This window comes from Sylvia atricapilla, chromosome 4 (assembly GCF_009819655.1).
Source record: "Sylvia atricapilla isolate bSylAtr1 chromosome 4, bSylAtr1.pri, whole genome shotgun sequence".
Taxonomy (NCBI): Eukaryota; Metazoa; Chordata; class Aves; order Passeriformes; family Sylviidae; genus Sylvia; species Sylvia atricapilla.
The window spans coordinates 29,154,163-29,167,392 of record NC_089143.1 but is presented as its reverse complement, the minus strand read 5'-3'; the positions used below and the strand labels follow the sequence as shown (position 1 = coordinate 29,167,392).

Below are 13,230 nucleotides of genomic sequence, written 5' to 3'. Positions count from 1 at the left end.
TTAAGTTTTTTCTGAGAATGAAAACCATCATTAATCAACATATTAATCATTAAAAGAAAACTAAGCAAATGAGGCTACATAATAAAAGTGTACAAGTTTTGAAAGCAGTGCATGAATTTTTTTTCAAGAGTTTTATTTGTGAGTAGAACTTAATGATACAAGAAAGAAAGAAAAATACAGGACTTTATTCTGCCCCAAAGTGTGTAACCATACCATACATGACTACATTTCATATCGTAATACAAAGAACTAAAAGAACAAACTACAAAATTAGAAATTAAGAGTCATTGCATATGTGGTCAAGATAAACGGAGGGACTTCAGTAAAGAACTGAAACATACAGCAATTAGTCATTTAGTTACGACCCTGCAATAAAACACAATTTAGCAAAATAAGTGTTGTTTGCTTCCTAGTGTACAAGGACACACAATGTTAGAGCAGAAGCTGAAAGCCATTCGTGCCATGCAGTCCTGCCTGAGCGCTGCTGTCCGGGGGCTCCGGCCCAGTGCCCGCCTGCTCTGTCCCACACCGGCCCCGTCACCTTTCCCACGGCCCCAGTGGCCACCTGGAAACCTCCGTTCTCACTTGAACACTGACAGCTCGGTTCCACTTCCAGTTGTTCCCTTGGCTGCCCAAAACCAGCCCGAGGCATCGGCACCTCCCAGCCGACACAGGCCTTGCTCCGCCCACCCACAGCTGCCTCCAGCCGCTCCACCCGCCCGGCCCTCCGTGCTTTCTGCTGCATGAATGTAAGGCATTAGTTCTCTGCTATTTTACCAATTGCAACATTTAATATTGTCCTAAAAGGTTACATCCATGTTCTGTTGTGTTACAGACACTTACTGTGAGTCAGTGTGTTGCCCTCACCCCACGGGGTGTCGGGGTTTGCTGCTGTTAAACAAATTCTAGAAACCAGAACTGGTCACTGCCCCGCCGGCCCTGGGCCAGGGAACGACAGCCGCTTTCTGGAGAATTCCGCAAGCTTGACCTACCTGATCTTAAACTACTTTTATAATTAGTGATAGACAGAAGCATGGCAATAACTGGGAAACAGTGAACTCAGTGGCGAGAGTGATTTGCCATGCTGCACATTAAACAAACATTTATAGCAAACGGTGAAAATACACCTTTAAAGTTACACGGGATTTCTGTACTTGACTGCTGGCAACAACAACAAAGAGACTTAAAGAAATGCCAGCTTTCGTAAGTAAAAATATAATTACTATAAAACAAGGTGAAATACTCAGTGTAATGCATTTACATTTTTATCAGTGGGAAGGAACAAACACAAAAGGCTGCATGTGCAACAAAAGGATTTTTAAGAGGATGAAAAAACGTGTGCTAAGGCTCAAAATACACCTGCCCATGCTCCACAACACCAGCTGAAAAATTTCTGAAATACTTTTACTTCGGTAACTTTTAAACCTTTTCTAACAGCCAAATCACCAAATGACTCAGCCAGGCAAGAGCAAAGACAGATTGCCCTTAAACTGTAATTCACTAGAAAGAAAGAAAGAAAAAAAAACCAAAAAAACCCCAGGCCAAGACTGGGCTCTTTGAACACACAACATGAGTGAACACATCACGGACATTTCAGTCCTAGACATCAAAGACTGATTTCACCAGCCAGTTATAAAGTAAAAACAAAGTGAAAAACACCTTCATTTTGTAACAAGAGTGAGAGGGGAAAAAGAGAGGAAGCAATGGAGAGCCTCAAAGCTTGGCCAAACCACAACCTGAACGCACAAGCTTGCAGAAGTTTACACGTCAGTTCACCCCCCCTTGAGAACACCACTGCAAAAGCATCCTCTCTAAAAGTCAAAATTTAAGAAAATTACTTGTGACTTGGAACAGAATATTGGAAAGAATAATTCTTGTGGTAAGCAATGGGTGTTTTATTTTTAATTCTGAATTTTTTATATTCTTTTGCAAAGCAGTGCAAGCTTTAAATTAAAAATAGGGAATCAATGCCTTCCACATGGAAGTCATTTGTATTTGATTACTAACTAGGGATCAGATCTGTGGCAGCTGCTGAACACACAGGATTAGCACCTTTTTGGACATGAGTTTCTGGTTATAACCCTAAACAATCAAGCCATAACTTGAGGGGCTGGTTGGATTAATTGTGGCATTCATTTACATAGTAAGACAAAACACTCAGTACGATCTGGTACATTCTAGTGGTTAATGGATTTTAAAATATGACAGTGTTTCTGCAGTGGGTTGGCCTTTAGGAGTCACTCTTCTTTTTGCTCTTCTTCAGGAAGGAAGGAGTGCGAAACTTCTTTTTCTTTTTCGATGGGGACTTCCCTGGAGATTCATCACTACCTGCATCAGCTGCTGTCCCCTCCTCAGCTGTTGGTGTTGCTGGCTCTTCAGTGGGTTGGGATTTGGGTTCCTTATTTTCCACTGCAGGTGGTTCTGTTTGGCTTTTGGGCACATCGTGATCACATCTCCCTTCCTCCTTTCCTAAGGGAGGGAAGCTGAGTGCTTCCGAAGGCTCATCAGGGGTGAGATCTGGGAGGGTTTGCTTGAAGGTTGCAGCATCACTGTCATCTCTGTAGGTCTGGTCCTGCCGTGTCTCTGGTGGACGGACAGACAGTGACAGTCAGTTTACAAAAGTGTCCCTGGAGCGGGGTTAAGCCAAGCAAGTGGATGGTGAGCGCGCTCTAAAGAAACTAATATATTTACTTTGCATGAAAGCCTTTGTAATAGGGCTGTGTTCTCCAGCTTTGGGCACAGAAGAAATAAGATATTCCAAAGTTCTGTTTGTTTTTAAGCTTCTTTACATAGAACAGATGAAGCTGAATTCCATCAGCAAGAAAGTAACTGCTCAGACCTCACTCCTGTGTTACTCATGACATTTGCAGGCAACACAGTATTTTAGTGCAAACAAAGCAGGAATTAAACCTACAGTTTTCATTGGCATTGAGTAGAGTGTTTTGCAATTCCATACCTTTATTCTTATTTCTTTTTGAGAGATAAAACTAATTGCTGACTCGCAGTGATCCAGTACATGCAAGTCCATTAATTTCTAAATTGTTGGCTTGCCAATTTATAATCCCAATGAAGGGATGTTCATAATAGTCTTCCATGAGATCTAACTGATGTTGCTTCAAAATATAATTTCCTATCACAAAGGCTTCATTTTTTTGGCAAGATATGAGTACATATTATGGATTCCTATAAGTAAAATCCATGTAGTTTATCAAATTAAATGAGCTCAGCAGGTTATGCAATACAGCTTGTTTTGTTTATTGTATGCAATGTCAACAGCCAAACTCACCCTGTAAAAGGGAACATCAAGAGTCCAGTGGTAGCTGTATGTCCAAAGGGGAACTGAACCACTCCTCCCTCAAGTCCCTGTCCCCACTCACCGCTGTGCTTTAGGGCAGGTCTGTTTAAGGCTCCTCTTTGTGCAGGGGTTCAACAAGGAGCCCTTTGGAGTTCCCTGCAATGCTCTCCATGCACCGCAGCCGAGCAGTGTCCCGTCAGCTGAGCCACATCTATCCCCACTCATGTTATGTAAGGAGGAATTTAGAGCAAAATCCAGGCCATACTCATTGTGAGGCACAAATGAAAGGCAACTATTTTTTCCTCCTTTCAAGATCTTGTTTGTTTTAATTTGAAAAGACTGAAGGCTTTCACAAGAATTTACAGAAAATACTTGATACTTTCACATTTTTCCTATAAAAATGACAGTGTTCTTTTTACTTCTGTCAGATGGGATTAATAATTCTCTGATATTTTTTAGATGGCTCTGTTTGTTGCCTAGCAGGTATTCACAAAATATGTTTTGCCTAGAGCGCCATGAACTTCTAATAGGTTAAATAAACACCACACACTAGTATCCAGTGCCAAACACTCGGAATGCACAAGTTAGCAGTTTAAAAGTTATAATGCAGGCAGGATTTAAATCAGAGCAAAAAAGAGAAAGCAGTTATGTACAGTACAAGCTGCCTCCTGAAGCTGTAGTTTGGCCTGTCTATGTATGGTAGACACAAATTCATAAGAAACGCCAGTTACAGTTCTTCACTGCCACTACACTGCTTTTGGACTTGACTTTTCAGGAATTAACTGAAAACATTGCTGAGCTCTTCTCCCTGGGACCCAGGGACAGGATGTGTGGGAATGGCTCAAAGCTGCACCAGGGAAGGTTCAGACTGGACTTTGGGAAATATTTCTTTACTGAAAGCATAGTCAGACGTTGGAATAGGCTTCCCACTTAGTGAGAGCTGGTCAAGGCCCCAGGCCTGTCAGTGTCCAAGAGACATTAGGGCAATTAGCTTTAATTTTTGGTCAGCCCTGAATTGGGTCAGGCAGTTGGACTAGATGGTCATTGTAGGTCCCTTCCAAGTAAAAAATATTATATTCTACTCATTAGTTCGTTCAATTTTTAGAACAGGCACCATATTGGACCGTCTGTTTTTTTAAATTCAGTTTAAAAGATAGTTTTGAAGTTTTAAAAAAGGAATTAGAGATTCTTCAAATTAAAGAATAGGAAGCTACAGGCATTCAATCAGTATTTGCCAGCTGGCCTGAGCATTGAATAAATATAAATGGGTTTATAACTCATTAACCCAGGACTGCCATCCTTCCCAGTTTGTCAAGTTCCCATCATCCTTAATAGATTAAGGTGATGCTGGAATCAAGCAAACATCTGTTTATCTAGTTTGCTAAGGGCAATTATTTTACCAGAATTCAGAAGATTTACAAATTCCACATTCAATTAAGCCAGCACACAATAGGTAAACACCCTGCTACTCTACTGGATGAATTTCAGTAACATAACCAGAAAGCTTTAAAAACATATTTCTTGCTGCAAAACTTATTTACAGTTTAAAATCTCAGCAGCACCTCAACATTTAGAAAGTTTTTTTTAAATAATTATGTTTACATCCATGCTTTATATATATACACTGTGGCTTAAGAGTTTAAAGGATAACATCAATACTGGTGTGTGTTTACAATTCACATTATTTATGGAAATAAAGATTCATGGGGGTTTCGTTTGGGGTTTTTTTAACATAAAGATATGGACAAACATACAAACTAGGCTATAACTGAGTTGAAAAAAAACTTGACTGATTTCAGCTACACTTAAATAGAAAGAATATGATGAATCAAAGTTGAGAAGAGGTTGTATACTGAGAACATTGTCATTCAACAGAACCACCCCCAGCCGAAGTCATCATGGTGTGAACATCCAGTTACTCTGTAAAATAAGCTTTGTATGTTTGTCCTGGAAAACTTATACAACTAGAAGAGTTTGTTGAACACAATTCTCTGTTTAAAAGAACTTTCAGGTTTTAGAACTTTATCAGTAACATCACAGGTGTCTACAATATAGTTTGACTTTCACACCTATGACAAACACGCTGACTTTTGGATATAACAGGACATACAAACATCCTTATTCCTTTAAAGCATAATCCAAAGGAGCCCTGCAGAGCTAGCCAAAACAGCTGTAGAAGTTGCTGCCACCAAGTACTTGCTGTTATTCCTTGGTTGGAATTTGAATTCCTTACAGTTAACACAAAACATAGGAGTAGTCCCATATCCATTTCCATGCAGAAGTCTGCAGGGTAAATTTAAATCCACATCAGTGGATTTTGCTCTGGAATAGATTAGGAACTCTTCTGTTTTGTTACCAGGCCCAAGCTGTGTGGGCAGCAGCAAACTGTTGGGGCAGAAACTCCCAGGGCTGTTTCAGCTATATCTGCCAGGCAACTTCAGACTATTCCTTTGTAAACTGAGGAATCGGACACACAGATATGGAAACACGGAAGGTGACTTTCACAGTCTTTCTCAAAGGGGGAGTGCGTTTTAACATGAGATCTGCAATTGCCTGGAATTACATGGAATTGAGAACTAAAGAAATCAACATCTCAACTGAAAAAGCCTGCTTTTTTTGAAAAAAGCAAAACCAAAAAAACCCTAGTAAACGAAGATGCAAGAGTGAAGCAAAGCACAAAAGCAGGTCAGAGTATGGAATGATACTTACTATGGTAACAGGTATTCTTTAGCATATCCATCTCCTGTTTGTAACGCAGCCACAAGAAGAAAAAAGCACAAGTAGAGAATCTATGCATTCATCACAGCCATTGTGTTACGTTAGAAGAATGGTTGCAACCATTCTTGTAGAAAACAGAATGAGATGAAGTAATGAATGGCAGACTAACAGACAAGTGATATATCCAATGTACAAGGTAAAAGAAACAAGACAGTAATTCAATAATTGGATTACACCTGATCAAGAGTATAATTTTATCCTTTTTTTAGGGAATTATCAACTTCAGCAGCTCTGCTGTCATTTTAGTTAAAACTATGACATAAGGTGAGCAACTAATCAAATTTAGAAGGAAAAAAAATTACTGAGGTGTAATCCAAGTACAATAATGTTTAAGAAATGTGCAATCAGTGAATAAGATTTACCAAAGCATCTAGATATGTGTCTGGTTCACCATCAGACACTATTTCATTTAGTAAGAGCAATTATGTTGCAGAAAATGTACAAAAAGGTAAATCAGTTGAGAAACACCAAGAGATGACAAGGCAATTCTGAAGAGATGGAAATTTGTCTTTATATTAATGCACACTTCTTTATTATTGTAAACAAAACTCCTGTTAGACTCACAGTTCAGTGGAGTATCTGGTAGGTAGTACAACAATGAAACACAAGAAGTCACTGACTGTTGTTAGCTCTAGTTCATGTACTCCCATGCGTCAGTCACTAAGGATGCAGTTACTGCCTCCCCGGCCCCGCGGCAGCACAACGTACCTTCCTCTATTTTAATCGGCGTACTGGGAGGAGTGCGAGCTGAGCTGGGGTCAGGGGGGCTTTTCTCTTTCTGTGGCCTGCCATCTTCTGAAGGCTCTGCAGGTGTAGGTAAAGGGAAATTATAAAGGCAAATAAAACCTCTCAGCATGTAAGTAAACAAGTGTCCTTTTGCTCCATGCACGAAAGATACCAATACATTTTTTCTGAATCAAAATTCTGCCAGGATATTAAATAATACCAAAACAAGCAAAAGAAAATTAAGCAATATTTGATACTAAAAAAAACTGTTCAAGTTGCTGTTGTGCTCAGTACCTCTTTTTAGAGGTTTGGGGTTTTTTTTTCTGTAAGAGGGCATGAAAAATGAAATAATGTATGAATTGGTTTATGCTGGTGTTATAAAGAAAACTTGTGAGGAAAACCCACAAGGAAGATATAAACAAATATGGAGAAGGGGATATGCTACCAGGCCTACACAAGATAACACTCTTTTGCTTGCTTTGTGTTGCTGAAATTTGAAGTAAACAAAATTGCATCCCGAAAGAAAAGAAGACTGCACAGATAATCAGAAAAACATGCAGTAATTATATGATTCCAAACAGATTTCACAGTGGTTTGAGTATTTGTTATTAGTAAGGAGGGTCCCCCTTGCTTCCAGCTTTAAATAGCCCTAGATCCAAAGGAAAACATTAATAGCGTACACCATATATAGGGAACAACACTAAAGCATTGTTCCATCCAGTTCACTACACAATTAATGTGAAATCAGTCCCACAGATGAGAGTCAACTGACAGAATCTCCACATGGTGTAGATAAAGAGGTTGTTCCTTGGATTGCAAGCACAGCTGCACCATGTTAGTAATACCTGAGGCCTCAGCCAAAAGGTCAGGATCGGACCTTAATGCTCTGATCACTGCAGTATGAAATTCCTTATGGGAGGACTTCTGCCCATCTGGCTCTTCTCCATTTAGATGTGGGATGATTTGCTGCATGGTCTGACAAGAAACCCGTGCAGCAGCAAACTGAATGTTATCTAAAGACTTAGACAGTGATGATACGTCACGATCCTGTAAAGTCTTCGTATTTGGTCCTTGAAAGGTGTTTGATCTGCCTTTCAAATCCAGAGATTTTTTATCTGATGTGCTTTGCTCACTGATGGTCTGATTTCTAAGCACTGCACTCTGTTCCCCAGCTGGTGTCTGTCTCAGTAACACAGTCTCTCCATATTTTGATACCTTATCTAAGAAGGATGTGGCATTGTTACTGAGAGAATAAAGGTATGCAGTTAAACAGGCATGACAGCACAGCATCCCACCCACCACCCAGTAATTCATAAACCAAACACAACCCTTCCTGCATTGTGGTCTCAAAGAGCAGCTGCAGGGAACACACACTGCAAAAGAAACAGCACTTTGGGTTTCTGCATGACTCAAATTCAAAACCTCACAACAGGATAAACACTGTAAGTATCATCCCTTAAAATTACACAAAAATAAAGAAGAACCACCACTTCAGATGCACCAACAGCCTGTTTTTATAGCACAAATCTGTCATAATTCTAGGATAACTGAGAAAGTCCTTTTGGTAGAAGGCCCCTATTTCCAAGCAACAATCAGGGTTCTTCTGTATCTTCTCCATTCAACATATTTCTCAGATCTACAAATTTCAATGACTTAGAAACCTGCAGTGTTGCTGCTATAAAGCACCACCATTACCTCACCTTAGCCTAGGTTCTAGGGCCAAAGGAAACAACACAGAACGAAACCAGTACCGAAACACCTTTTTGAGTGAAGTTTCAAGCTTTCAGCTTCCTACCAGCAGGAGTAACTGGCCTTACTGTCCAGTCTGTCTATAAGCACAATTTCAGGGTGAGATCTATGCATTTTGCAGAACACACTTAAGACATTTATATCACATATTTTATCCCTAATATACTTTTCAAATTCCTAATTCACACGGGAAAAACTGAAACATACAAAAGCTGGGTAATTTATCCATGACTTTTGCAGGGAGCCCACCTTCCAATTACTAAGAAACTTGCTGGTACTACATTCTATTGCAGAAAAAACCCACACAGAGAAACCAACCTTCTGGTCCCTTCTGCTTTCTTTCTACTTCTTTGCGATATTCTTCCAGTTCTCGATCAGTGAGTTTATTGAAGGGATTTGGTCCTGTTGTGCTCACTATAACTTTTGGTTGATATTCTTTCTCAATTATTGCCTTTGATGCAGTCACCAGTTCTCCCTGGCAAAAGAAAATTAAGATACATTTGCAATCAAGCAGTAACTTGCAGAACTTTTAGAGCTATAGAGGCTACAAAGCAACCAAAAACATAACAAAAATACCACCTGGAAAATGCTACTTTTTCCTCTAGAGTAAAAAAAAAATCTATTACAGATTTTTTTTTAATTGATTCACAGGAGGTTAATATAAAAGAGAAAACAGGTCTCCACCAGGGATTATCCACCATTAAGCAGTAAATCAAACAGCAGCCAGACAGTCTAGCTGAATTATATTTGAAGTCACAAAAGTATATCAAGTTTCTTTTTCTTGCCACAAAAGAAACATGATACTAGGCCCACTTGCATGGCAGTCTGGGCACAGAATACTCCTATAGGGTCAAGAATTCAGCTCATGGGTATTTTTGTTTCTATTTTGTTTTGGGGTTTTATTATTATTATTATGCTTTGGGTTTTTGTTTTGCTTTGTATCTTTTTAATAACAGAAAAGCCACTTCTACCAGCTACCACATTACACCTGACACATGTTATAGTAAACAGCCATCTTGTACATGTTCTGTATACACCAGATAAACAAGCTTATTATAAGCCATTTAAAAGAAATTAAGGTTAATTTTAATCTGATACAAGTTAGCAAATTTACATCTATAATATATGTCATAAAAATTCATAGAAATAAAAATATAACAAGCAATTTTAAGTACAGTAAGTTCCAGTGGACAAAAGCAGCTGCATCAGAGATTCTCTAATGCTAAAGTTTTCAGTTTTCCTTTTCTAATTCTATAGTAAAGGCTACAGCCACTGGATTTTCATTGTCTCAAGTACAGAAAATGCTTGCCTGGAGATAGCTGTTCTATCTCTCAAATGACTAGTCTATGCATTTTTTTCCCATTGGATATATAGAACTCTGACACTAGTTTGTTAGCAAATGATGTGCGACCTGTGCCCCATGCCATGGTGACACCCAAACTGTCTTCATTATCAAAAAGAGGCATTTGAACTCCATTACCCAATAGGTATGGGCTACTGATTGACCCAGGTCATCTCCATATTCTAATGATGTGTGTAGCAATATTTAGAGGAAAGCATTAGAAAGCACAGTTCAAAAACATGCAGTGCCTGAACAAACATTCCATCCCATGTCCAGACTTCATGGACAAGCACATGATGGCCGCTGTAAAACTGATGATGCAAGGCAGAATGCTGTTTTGGATGGCAAGAGCTGCTTTGGATAAGCTGTCAGCACCAAAGAAGTGACAGACAAGAATGTCTGGATTGAAGGAGGACAAGAGCAGTTCTGAAAGCCTGATGAGAGATCTCCAGAAATCTGGTCTAGAGCAATCCAGGGAGGTAAGATGGTTGTTAGAATCTATGCTGCTCTTCAGGAAGCAAACACCAGCCAGAAGTACCAAAGAATGAACAAGCATAACAATGAATCTCCACTGCAAGACCCTGAAAGGAACTGCAGGAGAGAAACATCTCTAAAACATTACAGATCACTTCCATTTCTCCATAAAATAAGAGGAAATTTCATTTTATATGCAGAATGTTAGTAGAACATCAAAAGCCTTTTCTCAACTATATCCATGAAGCATTGATTTGATAGTAACAGTAACAACTTTTCTTAGAAGATAATGCATAGAAGGGTCAGAGAAACATCAACCTTCGTACAAATCCTAATTATTTTGTAGCAGATTCCTACACCCCTAAAACTACAGGTCTCAGCTTAAAATGATGGCAGAAAACAAATGCCCATGGAGATTTTATATTTCCTATTCTGTCATTGCCTATGCTTCAAGCTAAGTCCATAGTTTTAACTGAAGCTCAGCATAAGTAGCAGGACCTCATAAAGCACTGATCTCAGGCAGAGTTTCTAAAGTTTTCTGGGAACAGGAGAGGAACAAGACCCACAGTACCCATTAGTATCCCTGGAATTTCTAAGAATCTTTGAATGTTTGCAAGTAAAATCCAAAACCACTGGGTAGAACAACTTCTAATGAAACAATGTTACCCAATGTCTGTTGATTTAATGGTGACAAACAGCAAGACAGGCAGTTTGCAGATGCCTGGTGCACCAGAATGGCATGTTCTCCTGCTTAGGAGTACCTTTGTTAAATACTGGGAATGAAAGCAACAAATCAATTCTATCACATTACTAGATTGGGAAAAAAAAACCCCAACTAAACAAAATGAGATCCTCACAAAAAACACCCACAATCAATGCAAACAATACTTGTACTTGCTGAGTAGCTTTGACCCAAGAGAAGCAGCATTGAAAAGATCAGAGGCAACAATGTTGGATCACAGAAGCAGAAAAATTATACAAGAGATCAGAAAGGAAAACTTTTGATCAGCTGAAAGCTGATTCCAGATTAACACATCCAGTTTTATTCATTATCAGTAATATGGAAGCAGTTCAAAGGCCACCAGTGAAAATGATACTCGGTAGAGGGACTGAATCTATGTAGGAAATAAATTACAGTAGTATGTTAATAAATTCTGCAAAATGGTTCCTCAACCAATATGATTATTAAAAACCATCGTTACTTCTAAATCAAGAAGCAGGTATATTTTATTTCACAGAATAGGCCGCAGAAGAGTCTTCTAAGGATTCAAATAAAAATATACAACACAAAATGAGACAGAAAGAAAACAAGTATAAAGGACTAAAAAGACAGTACAGAACATATTTCCAATTGTTAAATGTGACACAAAAATAGACAAGACTTTGCAGAGCTATCAACCTGACCATTCCATCCAGAGATGATTAAGAGTGTTCAGAAAAAACGAACAAGAGAATTAGTCTGGAGTTACCTCCAGTTTTAAAGAGCCTGTAGAGAGGGAATAAATTCCCATAGGCTCACACTCTGTTTCAACATAAGATGGCATGGAAAAAACTAATGCTCTAGTGATCTCATCAAGAATATGTTGCTCCTAGTATTACTTTGATGTTTATTCCAAAAGTATTTAGACAATTATCTGAAATTTGATCACATGTGTATGGACTCAAATATCAACAGCATTTTCTCCACTGAAAGAAACACTGAAGAGATTATATTAATGAAGAGAATGCATTTTAACTCCCACAGACACAAAGGGAAAGTGATTTATAGCTAATGTTATACAATAAACCTTCATATTAAACATGGACCTCATACTTCCTACATGAAAGTTTTAGATAATGAAGCAATTTTTTAACTTCTACAACAAGACTGTCTTTTAGAGAAAAATTCAAAACTGACCATTATTGAACAGGCAAGCACTTCACCTTGTTCTCGGAGATAAATATGACCAAAACTGGTACTTTATATACACCAATTCTTTCAATCTGACAGGAGGTTCATAATAATGGTCTAAGTTAACAATTGCTCCTAACACAATCTGACATTAATGCAGTGCCTTTCTCCAAAACACCAAGATTCCTGAGGTACTGTTCATGTAGAAGTTGCCACTCAAACCCAGTGCCACCTCTAGGGCAGCACTGAGAGGGTCTGCATTAAGAACAAAGCCACAGAATTTCCATTCTAAAGGAAGAGACACAAAATGGGTGAATCCCCTTCTATTTAAAATTACTGAAAATTCATGTGAATGTGTTTTCTTATGAGACTGCAGAATGGTTGTTGGTAAGAATAACCAACATTCCCTGTCAATCAGCCAAGACTGCAGCAGAAGCTTGGTTAATCAAGTCTGAACAGAATAAAATTACATGATGCACAAGGAGGTTGTGTTGCAACATGGCCAGGACTTCTCAGAACATGGATAAAGCAAGCAACAAGGCAAGATGGAGAATTCACTGCTGCAGCCATAGGGACAGGAGCTCAAAGCAGTACATGCATACTGTACACAAGGAGGTATTTTTTCATCCAAAAATAGTGTGCATTATTATTTGATATAAATCAGTATCTCAGTGTTAACTGAAAATGTAATACATTTTAAGTGGCACTGCAATTACATTAAACTTTTTACATGAGCTGTCATTAAGTGTCAAAGACTTTGTCGACTGAGAACTTGTAATTGTCTGGTGCCCAGAAGTCCGTAGGTCCTTGATGTACAGGATTCTTCAGATTCATTAAAATTTTCAGGTGAGGTTTGTGTGGGCCTCATAAGATTGCTTACACTCCCTTTGTTTGTTTTATGGCAGAATCTTTCAAGGAAATTTCTCTGGTGGTTTTCTTTCGTTGCTGTTATTTTTGGGTTCATTGGATTTTTTG

The 13,230-nt window shown here is 38.8% G+C and overlaps 1 protein-coding gene across 16 annotated transcripts in view; it reads right to left on the bottom strand.

The window, feature by feature from the left end:
* Positions 1–112: 112 nt before the first annotated feature.
* The window catches only part of ADD1 (adducin 1), a 61,990-nt gene continuing 48,872 nt past the window's right edge, over positions 113–13,230 (bottom strand). For 4 of the 16 annotated variants that reach the window (XM_066317396.1, XM_066317398.1, XM_066317399.1 and 1 more), the window contains 4 exons: positions 8,867–9,023; positions 7,645–8,019; positions 6,782–6,877; positions 113–2,583 (listed from right to left, as the gene is read on the bottom strand). In XM_066317396.1, the coding sequence (XP_066173493.1) occupies positions 2,231–2,583; positions 6,782–6,877; positions 7,645–8,019; positions 8,867–9,023 (981 nt within the window). In that variant the 3' untranslated portion in view covers positions 113–2,230. Of the gene's footprint in view, positions 2,584–6,003; positions 6,138–6,781; positions 6,878–7,644; positions 8,020–8,866; positions 9,024–13,230 lie in introns of those variants that run through there. The other 12 variants (XM_066317403.1, XM_066317404.1, XM_066317405.1 and 9 more) reach the window with 6 other exon arrangements.